Source organism: Scyliorhinus canicula, chromosome 11 (genome assembly GCF_902713615.1).
Source record: "Scyliorhinus canicula chromosome 11, sScyCan1.1, whole genome shotgun sequence".
In the NCBI taxonomy this organism is placed as follows: Eukaryota; Metazoa; Chordata; class Chondrichthyes; order Carcharhiniformes; family Scyliorhinidae; genus Scyliorhinus; species Scyliorhinus canicula.
Genome location: NC_052156.1, coordinates 7,077,637 through 7,097,583, shown reverse-complemented (window position 1 = coordinate 7,097,583; position 19,947 = coordinate 7,077,637). Strand labels below are relative to the sequence as shown.

The window sequence follows — 19,947 nt, the reverse complement described above, 5'->3', positions numbered from 1 at the left end:
TCTCTCTTTCCTTCTTTGACACACTCCCTGAAACCTACCTCTTTGACCAAGCTTTTTGCAATCTACCCATATACTTCCTTATGTGCATCAGCAAAAATTTTGTTTTATAATTCTCCTGTGAAGGACCTTGAGATATTGTGTTGCATTAAAGGCCCTTATAAAGAACTATACAGTACAAGAACAGTCCCTTCAGCCCTCCAAGCCTGGAGAAGGGAAGATCTTATGAGGAAAGGTTGAGGGACTAAAGACTGTTTTCGTTAGAGAGAGGAAGGTTAAGAGGTGACTTAATTGAGGCATACAAAATGATCAGAGGATTAGATAGGGTGGACAGTGAGAGCCTTTTTCCTCGGATGGTGATGGCTAACACGAGGGGACATAGCTTTAAATTGAGGGGAGATAGATATAGGACAGATGTCAGAGGTAGGTTCTTTAATCAGAGAGTGTAAGGGCGTGGAATGCCCTGCCTGCAACAGTAGTGGACTCGCCGACATGAAGTGCATTTAAATGGTCATTGGCTAAACATATGGATGATAAGGGAATAGTGTAGATGGGCTTTAGAGGGGTTTCACAGGTCAGCGCAACATTGAGGGCCGAAGGGCCTGTACTGCGCTGTAATGTTCTATGTTCTTAAGCCTGTATCGCTCATGATACCACCCTTGGCCAAAACCCTCAGCACTTCCTTGTCCCTCTTGTCATATCCTTCTATACCCACCCTATCCATGTATTTGTCAAGATGCCTTTTGAACACCATTAATGTATCTGCTTCCACAACCCCCCCTGGCAGTGCATTCGAGGCACTCAACAAACCTGCCTCACACATCTCCTTTAAACTTTGCCCCACGGACCTTAAACCTATGTCTCTGGTGGCTGACCCCTCCACCCTGGGAAAGAGTGCCTGCCCATCCACTCTGTCCATGCCTATAATTAATCTTGTAGATCTCTATCAGGTTACCCCTTAACCTGTTACATTATTTATTTATTTTTAAAAAATAAATTTAGAGTACCCAATTCCTTTATTTCCCAATTAAGGGCCAATTTAGCCTGGCCAATCCACCTGTCTGCACACCTTTGTGTTGTGGGGGTGAGACCCACGCAGACACGGGGAGAATGTGCAAACTTCACACGGACGGTATCCCGGGGCCGGGATCGAACCTGGGACCTCGCCCTCTATTGCATTTAAGGTATATTGTTGAAGTGTAGCTGGTATAATGTAGGAAACATGGTAGGCAATTTACTAGAGTTGCCGATTACAATTAAATATATTCCTGGAGGTTTCATCTCATGACTTTCTCCCACGCTCCCGCCATTAATCGGCCAACACATCCATCCTTGTGACTAATGTCCTTCCTGCAACAATTGGAAAGCACAAAGACCCATTAACCAATTGGACGAAGCTTGATTGTCAGCCAGGCAGCCTCCCCTGCTCCCACCTGAACCCCACCCCCCATTTCCTAACTGGTGTAGAGAAATGTTCAACGAGAAAGAAAACATTAACCTCTCGAGGATTTTAATGTCCCTCACTAAAAGCAAAGTGATAATAATTCTGCTTCAGTTGAGGAGTAAATGTTGGTTGGGACACTGGAGGGAACACCCATGTCCTTCTTCAAATACTGCAACGGGATTTTGTATGCCTATCAGAGAGGGCTGGTAAGTTTCAGCTAATGTCTCATCTAACATTCAGCACCTCCTACCATGCAGCACTCCTTCTGTACTGACAGAGTGTGGCTTTTTGTCCTGGAGTCTCTGGAATGTGTCCTGGACCCCATAACCCTCTAATTCAGAGGCGAGAATCCTCCCCACTCAACCATGGCTGGTAACTAGAGGCTGAGGAAATGCATGCAGAATTACCTGCAGGTGAACGATACTGGAGAAGTCTCGGCAGCGGTGCTCTGGGAGGCACTGAAGGCAGTGGTGAGAGGGGAGCTGATTTCAATCCGGGCGTACAGGTATAGGACAGACAGGGCAGAGACGGACCGACTGATAAAGGAAATTCTACGGACGGACAGGAGTTACGCGGAATCCCCAAGGCCAGAGTTACTCAGGAAGTGACAGAGGCTGCAGGCCGAATCTGGGGTGCTGACTACAGGCAAGGCTGTTGAGCAGCATAGAGAGGTAAAAGGCACGATTTATGAGCATGGGGAGAAGGCCAGTAGAATGCTTGCGCAACAACTAAGGAAGAGGGAAGTAGTTAGGGAAATAGGGAGGGTAGTGGATGGGGAAGGTAATCTAGTGGGTGATCCAGCAGGGCTGAACAAGGTCTTTATAGGAAGCTGTATACTTCTGAACCCCCTGGGGGGGATGAGGCGATTCCTGGACGGACTGACCTTCCCAAGAGTGGGGAGGGGGTTGGTGGACGGACTGGGGGCCCTGGTCAGGATCAAAGACCTTTTGGGGGGCCTGAAGGTCATGCAGTCTGGTAAAGCCCCCGGGGCCGGATGGGTATCCGGTGGAGTTTTACAAAAAATTTGCCAGGATAGTGGGGCCGGTGCTGGTCAGGGTCTTTAACGAGGCAAGAGACAGAAGGAGTTTACCCCCGACGATGTCGCAGGCCACCATCTCGTTTATTCTGAAATGGGATAAGGGCCCGGAGGCTTGTGGGTCATACAGGCCGATCTCTTTGATCAACGTAGACAGCAAGTTACTGGCCAAGATCCCGGCGACCAGAATTGAGGGTTATGTACCATGGTACACAATTGTGGAGGACCAAACCAGGGTTGTAAAGGGGAGGCAGCTGGTGGCCAACCTAAGAAGGCTGCTCAACATGATTATGATGCCCCCGGAGAGTAGGGAGGTAGAGATAATGGTAGCCATGGATGCTGAAAAGGCTTTCGACTGGGTCGGGTGGGATTATCTGTGGGAGGTACTAGGATGGTTCGGGTTCGGGGCGGGGTTCATCGACTGGGTTAGGCTATTATATCAGGCCCCGGAGGCGAGTGTAAGGACGAACAGGACAACATCGGACTACTTTAGACTGCACCGTGGGACAAGACAGGGCTGCCCTCTCTCCCCACTGCTGTTTGCGTTGGCCATAAAGCCGCTGGCAATTGCACTGAGAGCTTCCAGGGGCTGGAAAGGGCTAGTCCGGGGGAGGGGGAATGGAACATAGGGTCTCGTTATACGCAGACGATCTGCTGTTATATATATTGGACCCAATGGTGGGGATGGACGGTATTATGGAAATCCTGAGGGAATTTGGCTGGTTCTCAGGATATAAATTGAACATGGCTAAGAGCGAGTTGTTTGTGATTCAGGCGAGGGGACAGGAGAGTAGGCTGAAGGGGTTGCCGTTCAGGCTAGTGGGGGAGAGTTTCCGATATTTGGGGATTCAGGTGGCACGGGACTGGGGCAAGTTGCATAAGCCCAACCTCTCCCGACTGGTGGAACGAGTGAGGGAGGAGGTCTGGAGGTGGGATGCACTCCCGCTGTCTTGGCGGCGAGGGTGCAGACAGTTAAGATGACAATTCTCCCGCGGTTCTTTGTTTTTCAGTGTCTCCCCTTCTTTATCCTGCGGTCCTTCTTTAAGAGGCTGAATAAAATTATTCTGGGATTTGTATGGGCAGGGAAGTCCCCGTGGGGTAAGAGGCTGATGCTTGAAAGGAGCAGAGGAGAAGGGGGGCTGGCGTTGCCGAACTCCAGTAACTATTACTGGGCGGCCAACAGAGCGATGATAAGGAAAGGGATGGTGGGTGGGGGGTGGGTTTGGGAGCAGATGGAGGCTGCTTCGTGCAGGGGCACTAGCTTAGCAGCCCTGGTCACGGCGCCTCTGCCACTTTCTCCGGCATGGTACTCCACCAGCCCGATAGTGGCGACGGCTCTTCGGATCTGGGGCCAGTGGAGGAGGCATGTAGGGGAGGTAAGAGCATCGGTGTGGACCCCAATCTGCAGCACCCATTGATTTTCCCCGGGGAACATGGACAGGGGTATCGACTGTGGAGGAGGGCAGGGATTGTGAGGATGGGGGATCTGTTCCTGGAAGCTTTCCGAGCACGAGGGCACTGGAGGAGAAGTTCGGGCTGGCGAGAGGGAATGACTTTAGATGCTTACAGGTGCAAAATTTTGTACGCAGACTGGTGCCGTCCTTCCCACGTCTCCCACCAAAGGGGAGGAAGGACAGGGTAGTTTCTAGGGGAGAGAGTAGAGTCTCAGATGTCTACAAGGAATTAATGGGAGCTGAGGATACGCAGACTGAGGACCTGAAGCTTAAGTGGGAGGAGGAACTGGGGGGGGGGGGGGGGGGGGGGGGAGGTGTGGAATGGAGGCTGGTATCTGGGCAGAAGCCCTGAGCAGAGTAAACACGACCACAACATGCGCCAGGCTCAGCCTGATCCAGTGCACTGGGCCCACAAGTGTGCTAGATGCGCCGGAGGGCCGGCTAACCATGTACACATGTTCTGGTCATGCCCTAAACTCAGGGGGTATTGGCAGGGATTCACAGATGTCATGTCCCGGGTATTGAAAACTGGGATGGTAATGAGCCCTGAGGTGGCAATCTTTGGGGTTTCGGAGGCCCCGGGAGTCCAGGAAGAGAGAGAGGCCGACAGCCACATTATAGGAAGGATGTGGAAGCATTGGAAAGGTTACAGAGGAGATTTACAAGGATGTTGCCTGGTATGGAGGGAAGATCTTATGAGGAAAGGCTGAAGGACTTGAGGCTGTTTTCGTTAGAGAGAAGAAGGTTAAGAGGTGACTTAATTGAGGCATACAAGATGAACAGAGGATTAGATAGGGTAGACATTGAGAGCCTTTTTCCTCAGATGGTGATGTCCAGCACGAGGGGACATAGCTTTAAATTGAGGGGAGATAGATATAGAGCAGATGTCAGAGGTAGGTTCTTTACTCAGAGAGTAGTAAGGGCGTGGAATGCCCTGCCTGCAACAGTAGTGGACTCGCCAACACTAAACGCATTCAAATGGTCATTGGATAGGCATATGGACGATAAGGGAATAGTGTAGAGGGACTTTAGAGGGGTTTCACAGGACGGCGCAACACCGAGGGTCGAAGGGCCTGTACTGCGCTGTAATGTTCTATGAATGCCTAATTCTGGCCTTTGCTTCCCTGGTAGCCCAGCGACGAATATTGTTAGCGTGGAGGGACTCAAAGCCCCCGAGGGCTGAGGTATGGTTATTGGACATGGCGAGCTTTCTTGGCCTGGAGAAAGTCAAGTTCGCCTTGAGAGGTTCGCTATTAGGGTTCGCCTGAAAGTGACAGCCATTTATTGACTTCTTCGCAGAGGAGTAAGCGTCAGCAGGGGGGAGGGGGGGAGGTGCGGGGGGCTAGGGGAGAGTAGGGGGATATTGAAGCAGGTCCGTGCGTGAACAAAGCCGTGGTTTGCATTATGTTTAATTTGTGTCTTGACTTTTTTTTGTGTACTGTACAATGTCACTTTTTCTATATGCCTAAAATACCTCAATAAAATTGTTGTGTTAAAAAAAAACCATGGCTGGTAACTAACACATAGTCCTTTGGTTAAGATAGCAGAGACTTTCCAGAAATACTTTTCCTTTCCTCATCCTCCTCCAGAGAATTGTCGAAGGGTCAAATTACCCCTCAACAGCCCCTATGCATTAAAGATGTATGTAAATCTTGCTTTTACAAGCCCAAAGAGATTCACTCCTCCTGCTGACTCCCTTATTTATTCCTTGCTGGAGTAACCATCCCAGCAATTTGTTCATTCTTTGATCTATCACCACTTTATAAACCAACAGGAATTGTCTTTGGGAGGTCCGGGTGGTGAGGTGCGACCAGTGAGGAGGCTGCTGATGTTAATTCTGATTGACATGCGAGAAAATGGCGCTTTGCAAAGTGAAAGCCTGAGAACATAAAGTGCGATCTGCGAGAAGCAATATTGTTGAGGCTCTTAAGAGGTTCGCCAATGATTTCAAGACTGGCGCCTGAAACAAGGATGGCTCTGTGTCTGCTGGCAACTCAGCCGACCCATGCGAATGTGTGTGTGCACACGTCAGTGGAGAGAATTCCTACTTCCAGGCTGTTAGCCAGTGATGGGCTCCATCAATGGGACCCTTTGTTGGAACTCAAAGCCTCTGCCAAGCCCTTGTTCCAGACTGAACCGGCCTATTGACGAAAGCCCTTCCAAGAGGTCTAGCTGCCTGCAGGAGCCTGTCAAACTGCGGGACTTATTCGCCACTGACTTTGCAGGTCAAAAGATTGCCCCCCAACCCCAAACAGCCCTAACCTCGACAATTCACAACCACTCCCATCTGGTTTGTACACCAGCTCAGTGGATAGCACGCTTGACTCTGAGTCAGTAGGCCATGGATTTGTAGTCCCAATCCAGAGACTTGTGTTCAGAGTCTAGGCAGCACCTCCCGAAGGTATGAATGAGGAAGAGCTGCAGTGTCACTTTTCGATGAGACATGACAGATCCCACCGTTTTGCAACGAAGAACAGTTGAATTCTCCTGGTGTCCTAGCTGATATTTATCGTTCAAACAATTCAGCTAAACACAGATTATTTTTGCTTGTGAAAGGTACTATTAAATAACCATGCCTACTTTATATTCCATCCACAGGAGACACAATCCTAGTAAGAGACACCAGGGGGTGCAGAATTATCCAAACCTTTTATGGACATACTTTCTGTACCAGAGATTTTCCATTATCTTGGCCTGGACCCTCGGCACATATTAGCTCACTTCCAAGGCCTACTGTACCCACAAGCCCCCACATCCCCTGCAGCTCCCAACTCCCTTCCCCTGTGGTAGTAATCCTCTGTGAGATCTTTGGCCAAATTGCGAAATCTCTCTGGCATCTTTCCCCGTCCCGCTACAATCATCACAGTCTCCAGGAGCTGCCAAATCACATGGGGAGGTCCTCCTCGAACTTTGGAAAGAAAATGCCAGTTAATCTGATGGAAACAGCGTGAGTAAACGCAACAGAAATAATAAGCCAATAATAACAGCAACATATATTGAAATAGCACCTTTAACATAATGAAATGTCCCAAAGCTTGACAGAAGACCCCAAACACTGAACCACATAAGGTATCAGATCAGATAACCAAAAGCCTGGGACTTGAGGTAGTTTTTAATGAGTGTCTTATAAGGAGGAGAGTGAGATGGAGAGGGGCAGGGAGGGAATCCCAGGGAGAGGGGCAGGGAGGGAATCCCAGGGAGGGAATCCCAGGGAGAGGGGCAGGGAGGGAATCCCAGGGAGAGGGGCAGGGAGGGAATCCCAGGGAGAGGGGCAGGGAGGGAATCCCAGGGAGGGAATCCCAGGGAGAGGGGCATGGAGGGAATCCCAAGGAGCGGGGCAGGGAGGGAATCCCAGGGAGAGGGGCACGGAGGGAATCCCAGGGAGAGGGGCAGGGAGGGAATCCCAGGGAGAGGGGCACGGAGGGAATCCCAGGGAGGGAATCCCATGGAGAGGTGAACAGAGGGAAACCCAGGGAGAGGTGAACGGAGGGAATCCAGGGAGAGGGGCAGGGACAGAATCCCAGGGAGAGGGGCACGGAGGGAATCCCAGGGAGGGAATCCCAGGGAGAGGGGCAGGGAGGGAATCCCAGGGAGGGAATCCCAGGGAGGGAATCCCAGGGAGACGGGCAGGGAGAGAATCCCAGGGAGAGGGGCAGGGAGGGAATCCCAGGGAGAGGGGCAGGGAGGGAATCCCAGGGAGAGAATCCCAGGGAGAGGGGCAGGGAGGGAATCCCAGGGAGAGGGGCAGGGAGGGAATCCCAGGGAGAGGGGCACGGAGGGAATCCCAGGGAGGAAATCCCAGGGAGAGGGGCAGGGAGGGAATCCCAGGGAGGGAATCCCAGGGGGAGGGGCACGGAGGGAATCCCAGGGAGGGAATCCCAGGGAGAGGGGCAGGGACAGAATCCCAGGGAGAGGGGCAGGGAGGGAATTCCAGGGAGAGGGGCACGGAGGGAATCCCAGGGAGGGAATCCCAGGGAGAGGGGCAGGGACAGAATCCCAGGGAGAGGGGCACGGAGGGAATCCCAGGGAGGGAATCCCAGGGAGAGGGGCAGGGAGAGAATCCCAGGGAGGGAATCCCAGGGAGATGGGCAGGGAGAGAATCCCAGGGAGAGGGGCACGGAGGGAATCCCAGGGAGAGGGGCAGGGAGGGAATCCCAGGGAGGGAATCCCAGGGGGAGTGGCACGGAGGGAATCCCAGGGAGGGAATCCCAGGGAGAGGGGCAGGGACAGAATCCCAGGGAGAGGGGCAGGGAGGGAATCCCTGGGAGAGGGGCAGGGAGGGAATCCCAGGGAGAGGGGCAGGGAGGGAATCCCAGGGAGGGAATCCCAGGGAGAGGGGGCAGTGAGGGAATCCCAGGGAGAGGGGCACGGAGGGAATCCCAGGGAGCGGGGCAGGGAGGGAATCCCAGGGAGAGGGGCAGGGAGGGAATCCCAGGGAGAGGGGCAGGGAGGGAATCCCAGGGAGGGAATCCCAGGGAGGGAATCCCAGGGAGAGGGGCAGGGAGGGAATCCCAGAGCTTCAGCTGAGCTCCAAAGGTTGAACAATTACAATTGAGGATGCCGAAAAAGCCAGGATTGACTGAGTGCAGGTATCAATGGGGATTGTAGGGTTCGAGGAGATTCCAGAGATAGGGAAGGGCGAGGTCACAGAGGGATTTGAAAACAAGAATGAGAATTTTCAAATCAAGGGGCTGATTTCTGTTTGGGAGACTAAATGTGTTCCCGCCGGAACTGAATAGTATGCGATTTGCGTTCCCATTGGGGCCACTATTCATTCCATGATTCCAGACGTGCAACTTGGCCTGGTCTCTGCCAGCGTGAATTGGAGACAATTCCCTGTGCAGTGAACAGTCTAACCCCTGGGTCCAGAATTACTGCTAAAGAGCCTGAGGGGGGCTTATAAGCGCTCTACTCCACTCACCACACACTCATTGCAGCCACAAGCATGGCTCACAAGACCTGCCTCCACCCCCCGGTTTCAGGAGTCTGAAGTGCACCCACCCCGCGATGCCAATGAGAGGAGGAGGAACACCCTCTTTCCCAGGGTGGGTTGCAGGCTCAAGTCCGCCCCCCTGAACGGTGCCTGGAAGGAGGTGGCAGAGACAGTCACTGCTGCCTGCTTCACCAGGAGGAGACAGCTGGTGATCCGGAGGGGTAGGGGTCACTGACCAGTCCTCTGCCCCGAGAGGGACAGTGTGCCAGTGAGGGTTCCAAAGGCCAGGGCCAGGTGTCCTTTGGTTGGGGCGAGTTCTGCTGATGCCCTGCTTCCTCTGCAATGGGGCAGCGCTTCTGCGGAGTGCCAACATCTAGAGGGCCAGTGATTGAGCTTGGCCACGCCCATCCCTTGATGATACAGCTGGGGTACGAGGGTTTCCAGAGGAGTGGCCTGGGTGGGCTCCCACACCTCCAGAGGCTCTCTGAACATTTACAGGACACAGTGAGCACTCAGCAGTGTGAGCAGCCAGGGCCCTCTAAGTAGCACCAAAGGGATGTGTTAAAATCGCAAACTGCAGCAATGGCGGACTGAGCCAGGCCACCCCAATCCCAACTGGGACACCAAGTCATTCCCTGCTTCTGCCCACAGCCCGAGCAGCCACCCCCCCCCCCAGCAAGTCCAACACTTTTAGAGAGTTCCCAACCCTCTCGCATCCCCTCAGCAGCCATGGTACCCAGGCTCTGCTTGTAAACACTTGCACCAGTTCGCACCCTCGTACTTCCGCCTAAGAGGGGCAGGGCATGTGTCCAACCCGGTAATGAGATTTAAATCCATGCAAATGATGATTTTGCACGTACCCGCTGGCAAGAGGCGTAAACTTCACTAATGCTGCCAGCGGAGGACAGGAACGTGGCGTCGGAATCAGCGGCAGACACAAACCGTGATTTTTTTCCATCGCTCGCTGTTCTCAGCCCGACCGCGATTCTCGCGGCCGGCACCGAGAAGCAAAGAATTCAGCCCAAGATGTTGCTTGACCAGAAGCCACTGTGGGTCAGTGAGCACAGGGGTGATGGGGCGGATAACGCCAATAAATCTGAAAGCAGATGACTTGCAATTCCACAAGGTCCAGAGACGCTAACTCTACCCCATTTTGCTTGAAGGGTAGAGTTCCTCAACTCCTTTTTTAGGAAAGGTATTTGGGGTTTTGGAACCAAGACTTGTGGATGGAGTTGGGATACAGATCAGCCATGATCACATTGAGTGGCTCGAGGGGCTGAATGGCCTCCCACTCCCCCGATCCCGATAGTGCTTTCGTTGTTGCAATCTTTTCATTTAAACAGCAGAACGGACAAACCTGAGCAGACAGGTGCGGCCTAGATCAGGCTGCAGGAAAGAGTTAGTGAAAGAGACTTCGGTGTGGGATGAAAGGTTGGTCAGCACTCAGGAGAACATCTCTGCTCTTCTTCAAATGAGTGCCAAGCCATCTTTTAGTTACATAGAATCATAGAATCCCGACAGGGCAGAAGGAGGCCATTTGGCCCATCGAGTCTGTATCGACTCTCTGAAAGAGCACCCTACCCAGGCCCCACTCCCCCATCCTATCCCCGTAACCCCACCTAACCTTTGGACACTAAAGGGCAATTTAACACCGGACCTGCACATCTTTGGACTGTGGGAGGAAACCTGCTTGGGCCCACGGACAGGATCCGAAAGGTGACACCTCTGACAGTGTGGCACTCCCTCAGTACTGCGGTGCAGTGCCAGCCCCCCCACCCCCCACCCCCCACCCCCGGTAAAGCAATGCATTGTTGAGAACATTCCGTGAATATTCAGGCCGCAGCAGTCAGCTGACACCAAACAAGGGTTCATGGAAAGGATTAGAGTTATTTAAGGAGCATCACAGTTTTCGGAGCCCTGGGAAAGTGTGAGTTAGAGCAGGAGGTGTGATGAGAGAGTCGAGTAAGGGTTGTGAGAGAGAAGGAATTGGGGCCAATTCAGGAGTAACTTTCACACATACAGCATCTTAAAAAAAAAAGATATTGCATCTCGAAAATGCCATTCACAACCTCAGAATGTCCCAAAATGCTTCACAGCTTTTTAACACATAGCACACAACAGGGTTCTACACAGAGCAATGGGTTAAAGAGCAGATAATCTGATTTAGTCAAGGGCTAAATATTGGCTAGGTTACCAGGAGTATCTCCTCGCTCTTCCTGGCAATAATACTGCGTGATCTTTAACACATTTACCTAAAGGGCAGACAGGTTATCGGTTTAAGATATTTTTTAAAATTTAGAGTACCCAATAATTTTCTTTCCAATTAAGGGGCAATTTAGTGTGGCCAACCCACCTACCCTGCACATAGAACATAGAACAGTACAGCACAGAACAGGCCCTTCAGCCCTCAATGTTGCGCAGAGCAATGATCACCCTACCCAAACCCACGTATCCACCCTATACCCATAACCCAACAACCCCCCCCCCCCATAACCTTACTTTTTAGGAGACTACGGGCAATTTAGCATGGCCAATCCACCTAACCCGCACATCTTTGGACTGTGGGAGGAAACCGGAGCACTCGGAGGAAACCCATGCACACACGGGGAGGACGTGCAGACTCCGCACAGACAGTGACCCAGCCGGGAATCGAACCTGGGACCCTGGAGCTGTGAAGCATTTATGCTAACCACCATGCTACCGTGCTGATCTTTGGGTTGTGGGGGCGAAACCCACGCAGACACGGGGAGAATGTGCAAACTCCACACAGACAGCCGGGGTCGAACCCGGGTCCTCAGTGCCGTGAAGGCAGCAGTGCTGACCACTGTGCCACTGCGCCGCCCTCCCTTTGGGATTATTCTTACGGAAACCATAAAATGCCAAGCGATGTAAAAGTCCCCCTTTTGTACACCAGTGAAGCGGGCAGCATGGTGACGCAGTGTTTAGCACTGCTGCCTATGGTGCGGAGGACCCGGGTTCGGGTCACTGTCTGTGTGGAGTTTGCACGTTCTCCGTGGGTCTCACCCCCACAACACCAAGATGGGTAGGGTAGGTGGATTGGTCGCGCTAAATTGCTCCTTAATTGGAAAATAAAAATTGGGTACTCTAAATTTTAAAAAGTGTACACTAGTGAAAATAGGGGGTGGAGGGGAAGAGAAGTGAGGCATCGATCGTGTGATAACTTTGAAAAGTTATTGCCAGCCGATGTAGGCGGTCTGGACCCACGTTTTGCAGATGGCCAGGAGGAGCTTAGGACCCAGGAGCGGGTAGGATCTGACCGGGAGGACACAGACACAGACACACTGCGCAATCTGCTGGCTCCCTCTGACCAAACATCAGCAATTGACACAGAAACCCGCAAAGTGGCTGTTGGAGAGGGGGGCAGAAGAGGAGAAGTTATTTGCAGTAGTTTTGTCAGCGGCAGAGAGAGGGAGGAGGAAGACAAAGGTGGTGGAGGGAGAGGCATTTGTGAAATGAACGCATGTAAGTTTCACCCAGCTGGTCTGCAGTGGATTGCTACAAACTGCACTTACCCCCCCCGGAGCGGGCTGGCGCGTCTGCCATTGATTGAGAATAGATTTTCATGCAGTGTTTTTAACCCAATTGTTTTCTCTGGCTAGGACGACAAGAGGGTGAGGGTGCCAGGCGGCCAGAATCTGCTGTTTCAACCCCATCGCGCTCAGCAACCTGCTCAGAGACAGGAGGCTCCTCTGAAGAAACCTCCCAGACACACAAGGTTCAGCCTCGGGAAGGGAAAGGCAGAAGAGGTGTGGGGAGGGAGGGTGGGGGAAGGAAGAGAAAAACCATCCTCGCCTTCTCTGCCTCTGCACCATGAGTCTCACACTCCTTTGTCCATTGGGTGAGTGAAAGTGTTTGATTCTCTCTCTCCCCCCTTCTGAGGGGAGGGAGATGGGGTTTTGATTATAACTGGGGAGGGGAGCGGGGAGGTCTGTGTGTGTGTGTGTGTGGGGTGGGGGGGGGGTATATTGTGAAGCAGTGTGTAAGATATTGCCGAGGAGATTCTGCAATGGGAGGTGATTGTTACCTGATTGATTGATTGCCACATGTACCGAAGTACAGTGAAAAGTACCAGCCCCGGGAGATGCTGTGTGCAATCAAACTGTGAATGAAAGAGGGCTTGCATTTGCATAGCGCCTTCAACCACTCCCCCCAGAACGTCCCAGAAGCGCCTTACAGCCCATCAAGGACTTTTTGTTTTGCGGTGCAGTTGCAGTTGTAGGTAACAAGATCCCACACACAGCAGTGCGGTAACTGACACACCATGTGGGGTGGGGGTGCTGGAATTATATTTTGGTTTAGTTTGTTAAAGTTTCCTCTTGAGGTCTTGTTTTAGGTACAGTGTCCCACCTGAGGGTGGCTGTCACCCCACCCCTTCGTTTAATTTATTGATCATTTGTTTAATTCAAAGATGTCTCAATAGACGATTCCCCGTCTCATTAGGTTATTTTTTTGTTTATTAAAAAGAGTGTAATGGTTGGAGGGGGTCGCTCAGTTGGCTGGACGGCAGGTTTGTGATGGGGAGGGACACCAAGAGCGTGGGTTCAATTCCCGTATCAGCTGAGGTTATTTATGAAGGCCTCACCTTCTCAACCTTGCCCCTGGCCTGAGGTGTGGTGATCCTCGGGTTAAATCACCACCAGTCAGCTCACCCCCTCAAAGGGGAAGCAGCCTATGGTCATCTGGGACTGTGCCGGCTTTTCATTTCAATGTTTAGTGTTGGAGGTTGAGGTGACCTCCAGCTCCTCCTCCGAATGGTGCTGAGCAATCCAGCAGACGGGGGCCTCACTCAGTTTAATGTCTTATCCACAAGACAGCATCACACTTCCTCAGCACCGCGCAAAAGCAGCAGCCTCAAATCTGCCCTCCAGCATCATGGAGTGGGATTTAAACCCACAACCTCCTGACTCAGAGACAGGAGTGCTGCCTACTGAGTCACAGCCGATCACGAAAAGGCTCTGCATTTTTTTAAACAGAGAAATATGTAATGTCAGGTCGGATAAAGTTACGATGGAGGTAAATCGGAGATTAAGAATTTGGAAGGTTTTTTTCAGTTTAATTTACTTATGGTGCATGGCTCACTTATTGAACAGACCGACTAATCAGTATAAATGGTTCTACTGGCCAAGCTTTGCCTTGGGTGCTGTTTGAAGGTTTGTTCCCGTAATTTCCGAGATGGTGAACTGCCCAGTTGATGAGAGCTGCTGTGAGCCACAGGCCCTGATAGGGTTAAAATTAAACCCACAGGGGCTGTTAAGTATCTTCTAGTCAAATAGAGATCTGCCACTATTGTAGGAATGGTGAGAGAGATGGTGCTGGAGAGCACAAGGTGAAGGAACAGCATTGAGTATCCGACATGCTCAATATCTGATAGTTGCCATGCAGGATTTGGGGTGGTGGGGGGGGGATTTGCATTTTTAATGCTCCTTTTGTGACTACTGACTGGATCAAAGTGCCTTCCAGACAATGAAGTAATTTTGAAGTGTAGTTGCTGTTGTTATGTCAGAAACAGGGCACCCAATTTATTCACAGCAAGCTCCCACCAACAGCAAAGTGATACTGACCAGGTAATCTGGTTTTGTGATGTTGATTGACGGATAAATATTGGCCAGGAGACCAGGGAGAAATGTTACCCTGGAATCTTTTAAATCTACCTGAGAGGGCAGACAAGGCCTCATCCAAAATATAGCACCTCCTGCGATGTAACACTTTGCAATACGGTCACACAATGGTTAGCACAATTGCTTCACCGCTCCAGGGTCGCAGGTTCAATTCCCGGCTTGGGTCACTGTCTGTGCGGAGTCTGCACGTTCTCCCCGTGTCTGCGTGGGTTTCCTCCGGGTGCTCTGGTTTACTCCCACAGTCCAAAGATGTGCAGGTTAGGTGCATTGGCCCTGCTAACTTGCCCTTAGTGTCCAAATTGCCCTCAGTGTTGGGTCAGGTTACTGGGCTATTAGGATAGGGTGGAGGTGTGGGCTTGGGCAGGGTGCTCTTTCAAAGAGCCGGTGCAGACCCGATGGGCCAAATGGCCTCCTTCTGCACTGTAAATTCTATGAAACACCCCCTCACCGTTGATTTTTATGCTCAAACCCTGCAACCGGACTTGAACGCAGAAGCTTCTAAATTAGAGGCAAACAGTGCGATCCCTGAGCCCCAGCCGAAACTCCAGAGGAAGCTTGAAGGAAAAATCTAGATGTTCACGGTGCACTCAATCTGTCAGGGACCTTGCTGAAAGGTCATCGCCTTGGAATGTTAGCTCGGTTTCTCTCTTCACTGATGCTGCCTGACTGCTGAGTATTTCCCCCATTCTTTATACCTTAACATGCAGTTTTTCAACATTAATGTGTGGTACTGGTCAATGCTCTCAGAAAGTTCTGGGTTTAAGTCCTATCCCCAGCACTGGAATATAAAATATGTAGAGGTCTACAAAATTCTGAGGGGCATAGACAGGGTGGATAGTTAGAGACTTTATCCCAGGGTAAAGGAGTCAATTACTAGGGGGCATAGGTTTAAGGTGTGGGGGGCAAGGTTTAGAGGAGATGTGCGAGGCAAGTTTTTTTACACAGAGGGTAGTGGGTGCCTGGAACTCGCTGCTGGAGGAGGTGGTGGAAGCAGGGACGATAGTGACATTTAAGAGGCGTCCTGACAAATACATGAATAGGATGGGAATAGAGGGATACAGACCCAGGAAATGTGGATGATTTTAGTTTAGACGGGCAGCATAGTCGGTGCAGGCTTGGAGGGCGCCTGTTCCTGTGCTGTACCTTTCTTTGTTCTTTATAATCCAGCCTAACATTCACAGTGCTGCAGTATCTGACATTGCTTTTTGGTTGTGACATTAAACGCTGCCCCATTTAGCCTCTCTGGTGGACACACACAATTTATACAAAGAAAAGTTATTTATAGCTCAACCTTGTCAGATCAAATTTACCAGCGAGAAATGTGAAGTAATGCATTTTTGAGAGGAAGAATAAGGAAGAGGCAAGATGAATAAACGATACCGTTTTGAAGAAGAGGCCGGAACAGAGAGACCTAGGAGTTTATGTAGACAAATCAGCACAGTGGTTAGCACTGCTGTCTCACAGCACCAGGGACCTGGGTTCGATTCCAACCTCGGGTGACTGTCTGTGGAGTTTGCACTTTCTCCCCGTGTCTACATTCGCTTCCTCCGGGTGCTCCTGTTTCCCCCCATGGTCCAAAGATGTCCAGGTTAGGTGGATTGGTCAGGGTAAATTGCTCCTTAGTGTCCAAACTGTGCAGGTTAGGTGTGGTTACTGGGATGGGGCGGGAGATTGGGCTTAGATAGAGTGCTCTTTCATAGAATCATAGAATTTACAGTGCAGAAGGAGGCCATTCAGCACATCGAGTCTGCACCGGCTCTTGGAAAGAGCACCCTACCCAAGGTCAACAACTCCACCCTATCCCCATAACCCAGTAACCCCGCCCAACACTAAATTCAATTTTGGACACTAAGGGGCAATTTAGCATGGCCAATCCACTAACCTGCACATCTTTGGACTGTGGGAGGAAACCGGAGCATCCGGAGGAAACCCACGCACACACGGGGAGGATGTGCAGACTCCACACAGACAGTGACCCAAGCCGGAATCAAACCTGGGACACTGGAGTTGTGAAGCGATTGTGCTATCCACAATGCTACCGTGCTGCCCCTTTCAGAGGGTTGTTTCAGACTTGATGGGCCGAATGGCCTCCTGCCCTATTGGGATTCTGAGGAAATCTTTGAAGAAGCAGAACAAATTGCAAAGGCTGTTAAAAAGACATATAAAATCCTTACATTTAATAAAGGAACAGACTGAAAAAACAAGGAAGTTATGCTTAAACTTTTTAAAAACGCCTCGGATTGGCTTGAGCTGGAGTGTCGTGTCCGGTCCTTGGACATCGCACTTTAGGAAGGATGTCAAACCCTTGACAAGGGGATTTACTAGAATTATACAGAGACTGGAAAGGTTTGTTCACGTTAGAGTTGAGAAGGATAAGAGAAGATTTGATAGAGGCGTTCAACACCGTGAATGGCTTTGAGAGAGAAAATAAGATTGTTTCCGGTGGCAAAAAGGCTCCTTAACCCAAGGACACAGATTTTTTGTTGATTGGCAAAAGGATCAGGACTGATGTGAGGAAACGCAGCGAATTGCATTGAGATTTATTGTCAGAAAGGGCAATGGAAACTGGTTTAATAGTAACTTTGAAATGAAAATTGGATAAATAATTGAAGGGGAAATATTTACAGGGCTCTGGGGAAAAGAGCAGGGAGAGGGAATAATTGAAGGGTCAACATAGACACATTGTCCACCTCCTGTGCTGTTTCTTTCTAGGACCTTAACCAATGTAACTGGATATTGCTTACCTGATCACTTACCACAATGAATATGTGTGAGAGCTTGCTGAGCTACTGCATCTTTTATATTTTAATTTATTATATAATGGGATGTGGCCAGCATTTTATTTATTTATTTATTTTTAATAAATTTAGAGTACCCAATTCATTTTCCAATTAAGGGGCAATTTAGCATGGCCAATTTACCTAGGCTGCACATCTTTGGGTTGTGGGGCGAAACCCACGCAGACACGGGGAGAATGTGCAAACTCCACACGGACAGTGACACAGAGCCGGGATCGAACCTGGGACCTCGGCGCCGTGAGGCTGCAGGGCTAACCCACTGCGCCACCGTGCTGCCCAAGGTCAGCATTTTAGACCATCCCCAATTGCCCTTGAACTGGGTGGTTGCTAGGCCATTTCAGAGGGTAATTAAGAGTCAACCATGTTACTGGGGATCTGGAGAGACATGTAGGTCAGACCAGATAAGGACGGCAGATTTCCTTCCCCTTTTGTTAAAAGAATATTTTTATTCTCCTCATTTTTCACATTTTCAGCAAAAGGTAACCGACAATAACAAATACAACAGCAATCCGCGCCGACCAGCTTCCCCTTCCTTATACGAAACCAAACCTCCCCGCTACATCCCAAATACAAAGCAAGAAAGAAAAAGAGAATCCACGGTCATCCCAAACATGGTAAACAATAAACCATATACTCACCCCCCCCTCCCCTAATGTTCGATGCCATCCAATTCTTGAAAGTGCAGGCTAAATAATGCCCATGAATTGTAGAATTAGTGTTAGTGGGCAGCACGGTAGCACAGTGGTTAGCACAATTGCTTCACAGCTCCAGGGTCCCAGGTTCGATTCCCAGCTTGGGTCACTGTCTGTGCAGAGTCTCCACGTGTCCCCGTGTCTGCGTGGGTTTCCTTCGGGTGCTCCGGTTTCCTCCCTCAGTCCAAAGACACGCAGGTTAGGTGGATTGGCCATGATCAATTGCCCTTAGTGTCCAAAATTGGCCTCAATGTTGGGTGGGGTTACGGGGATAGTGTGGAGGTGTGCAGTTGGGAAGGGTGCTCTTTCCTAGAGCTGGTGCAAACTCGATGGGCCGAATGGCCTCCTTCTGCCTGTAAATTCTATGAATCTATGAAACCCTTCCATCCTCCCCCTCAGCTCAAACTTCACCTTCTCGAGCATCACAAATTCCAGCAGGTCCCCCCGCCACACGAAGGCACAGGGCAGAGAAGCTGACCTCCGCCCCAGCGGGATCCGCCTTCGGGCAATAGGGCGGAGAAGCTGACCTCCGCCCCAGCAGGACCCGCCTTCGGGCAATAGGGCGGAGAAGCTGACCTCCGCCCCAGGAGGACCGCCCGCCACGCAGGGCGGAGAAGCTGACCTCCGCCCCAGCAGGACCCGCCTTCAGGGAATAGGGCAGAGAAGCTGACCTCTGCCCCAGCAGGATCCGCCTTCGGGCAATAGGGCGGAGAAGCTGACCTCCGCCCCAGCAGGATCCGCCTTCGGGCAATAGGGCGGAGAAGCTGACCTCCGCCCCAGCAGGATCCGCCTTCGGGCAATAGGGCGGAGAAGCTGACCTCTGCCCCAGCAGGATCCGCCTTCGGGCAATAGGGCGGAGAAGCTGACCTCCGCCCCAGCAGGACCCCCCGCCACGCAGGGCGGAGAAGCTGACCTCCGCCCCAGCAGGATCCGTCTTCGGGAAATCAGCGAGGCGAAGGCTCAGACATCTGCCTCCGTACCAGCTTCGAACCCGGCTGATCATCACCCCGAATATGGCTTCTCAGGGCCCTGATTAGAGTCTCACATGCACCAGCCCCGAGATGGCCTCAAAGACCTCCCTCCAATACCCCTCCAGATTCGGGCAGGACCAAAACCGCGGGGCTCCTCCCTCATCGCTCACACTCATTCTCCACCCCCTCAAGGAGTCGGCTCCTCCTCGCCCTCGTGAGGTGTGCCCTATATACCACCTTCAACTGTATCAGCCCCAACCTTGCGCACGAGGTTGAGGCGTTTACCCTCCGGAGCACCTCACGCCACAGCCCTTCCCCCATACCCTTCCCCAACTCTTCCTCCCACTTTGCTTTAATCCCCTCCAATGATACCTTGTCCAACCCAGAATAAATCACTGACACCACCCCCTCTGCATTCCCCCTGACATCAGTACTTCCTCCAGCAATGTGAAGGCCAGCGCTGTCGGGAAGCTCTGGACCTCCTTTCTGGCAAAATCGCGAACCTGCAGATATCTCAGTACCTCCCCCTGCCCCAGTCCATATTTCTCCCCCAACTCCTCCAGCCTCGCAAAACGGCCCCCCGAGAAACAGATCCTCTAATACCCTAACTCCCCTCTCCTCCAATCTAATACCCTAACTCCCCTCTCCTCCAATCTAACACCCTAACTCCCCTCTCCTCCAATCTAATACCCTAACTCCCCTCTCCTCCAATCTAACACCCTAACTCCCCTCTCCTCCAATCTAATACCCTAACTCCCCTCTCCTCCAATCTAATACCCTAACTCCCCTCTCCTCCAATCTAATACCCTAACTCCCCTCTCCTCCAATCTAATACCCTAACTCCCCTCTCCTCCAATCTAATACCCTAACTCCCCTCTCCTCCAATCTAATACCCTAACTCCCCTCTCCTCCAATCTAATACCCTAACTCCCCTCTCCTCCAATCTAATACCCTAACTCCCCTCTCCTCCAATCTAATAACCT

General features: G+C 51.4%; 1 protein-coding gene across 2 annotated transcripts in view; it reads left to right on the top strand.

The window, feature by feature from the left end:
- The first annotated feature begins 12,131 nt into the window (after positions 1-12,131).
- Positions 12,132-19,947, top strand: part of podxl2 (podocalyxin-like 2) — a 70,205-nt gene continuing 62,389 nt past the window's right edge. For both annotated transcript variants that reach the window (XM_038812154.1, XM_038812153.1), the window contains exons 1-2: positions 12,132-12,347; positions 12,485-12,723. In XM_038812154.1, the coding sequence (XP_038668082.1) occupies positions 12,696-12,723 (28 nt within the window). In that variant the 5' untranslated portion in view covers positions 12,132-12,347; positions 12,485-12,695. The remainder of the gene's footprint in view (positions 12,348-12,484; positions 12,724-19,947) is intronic.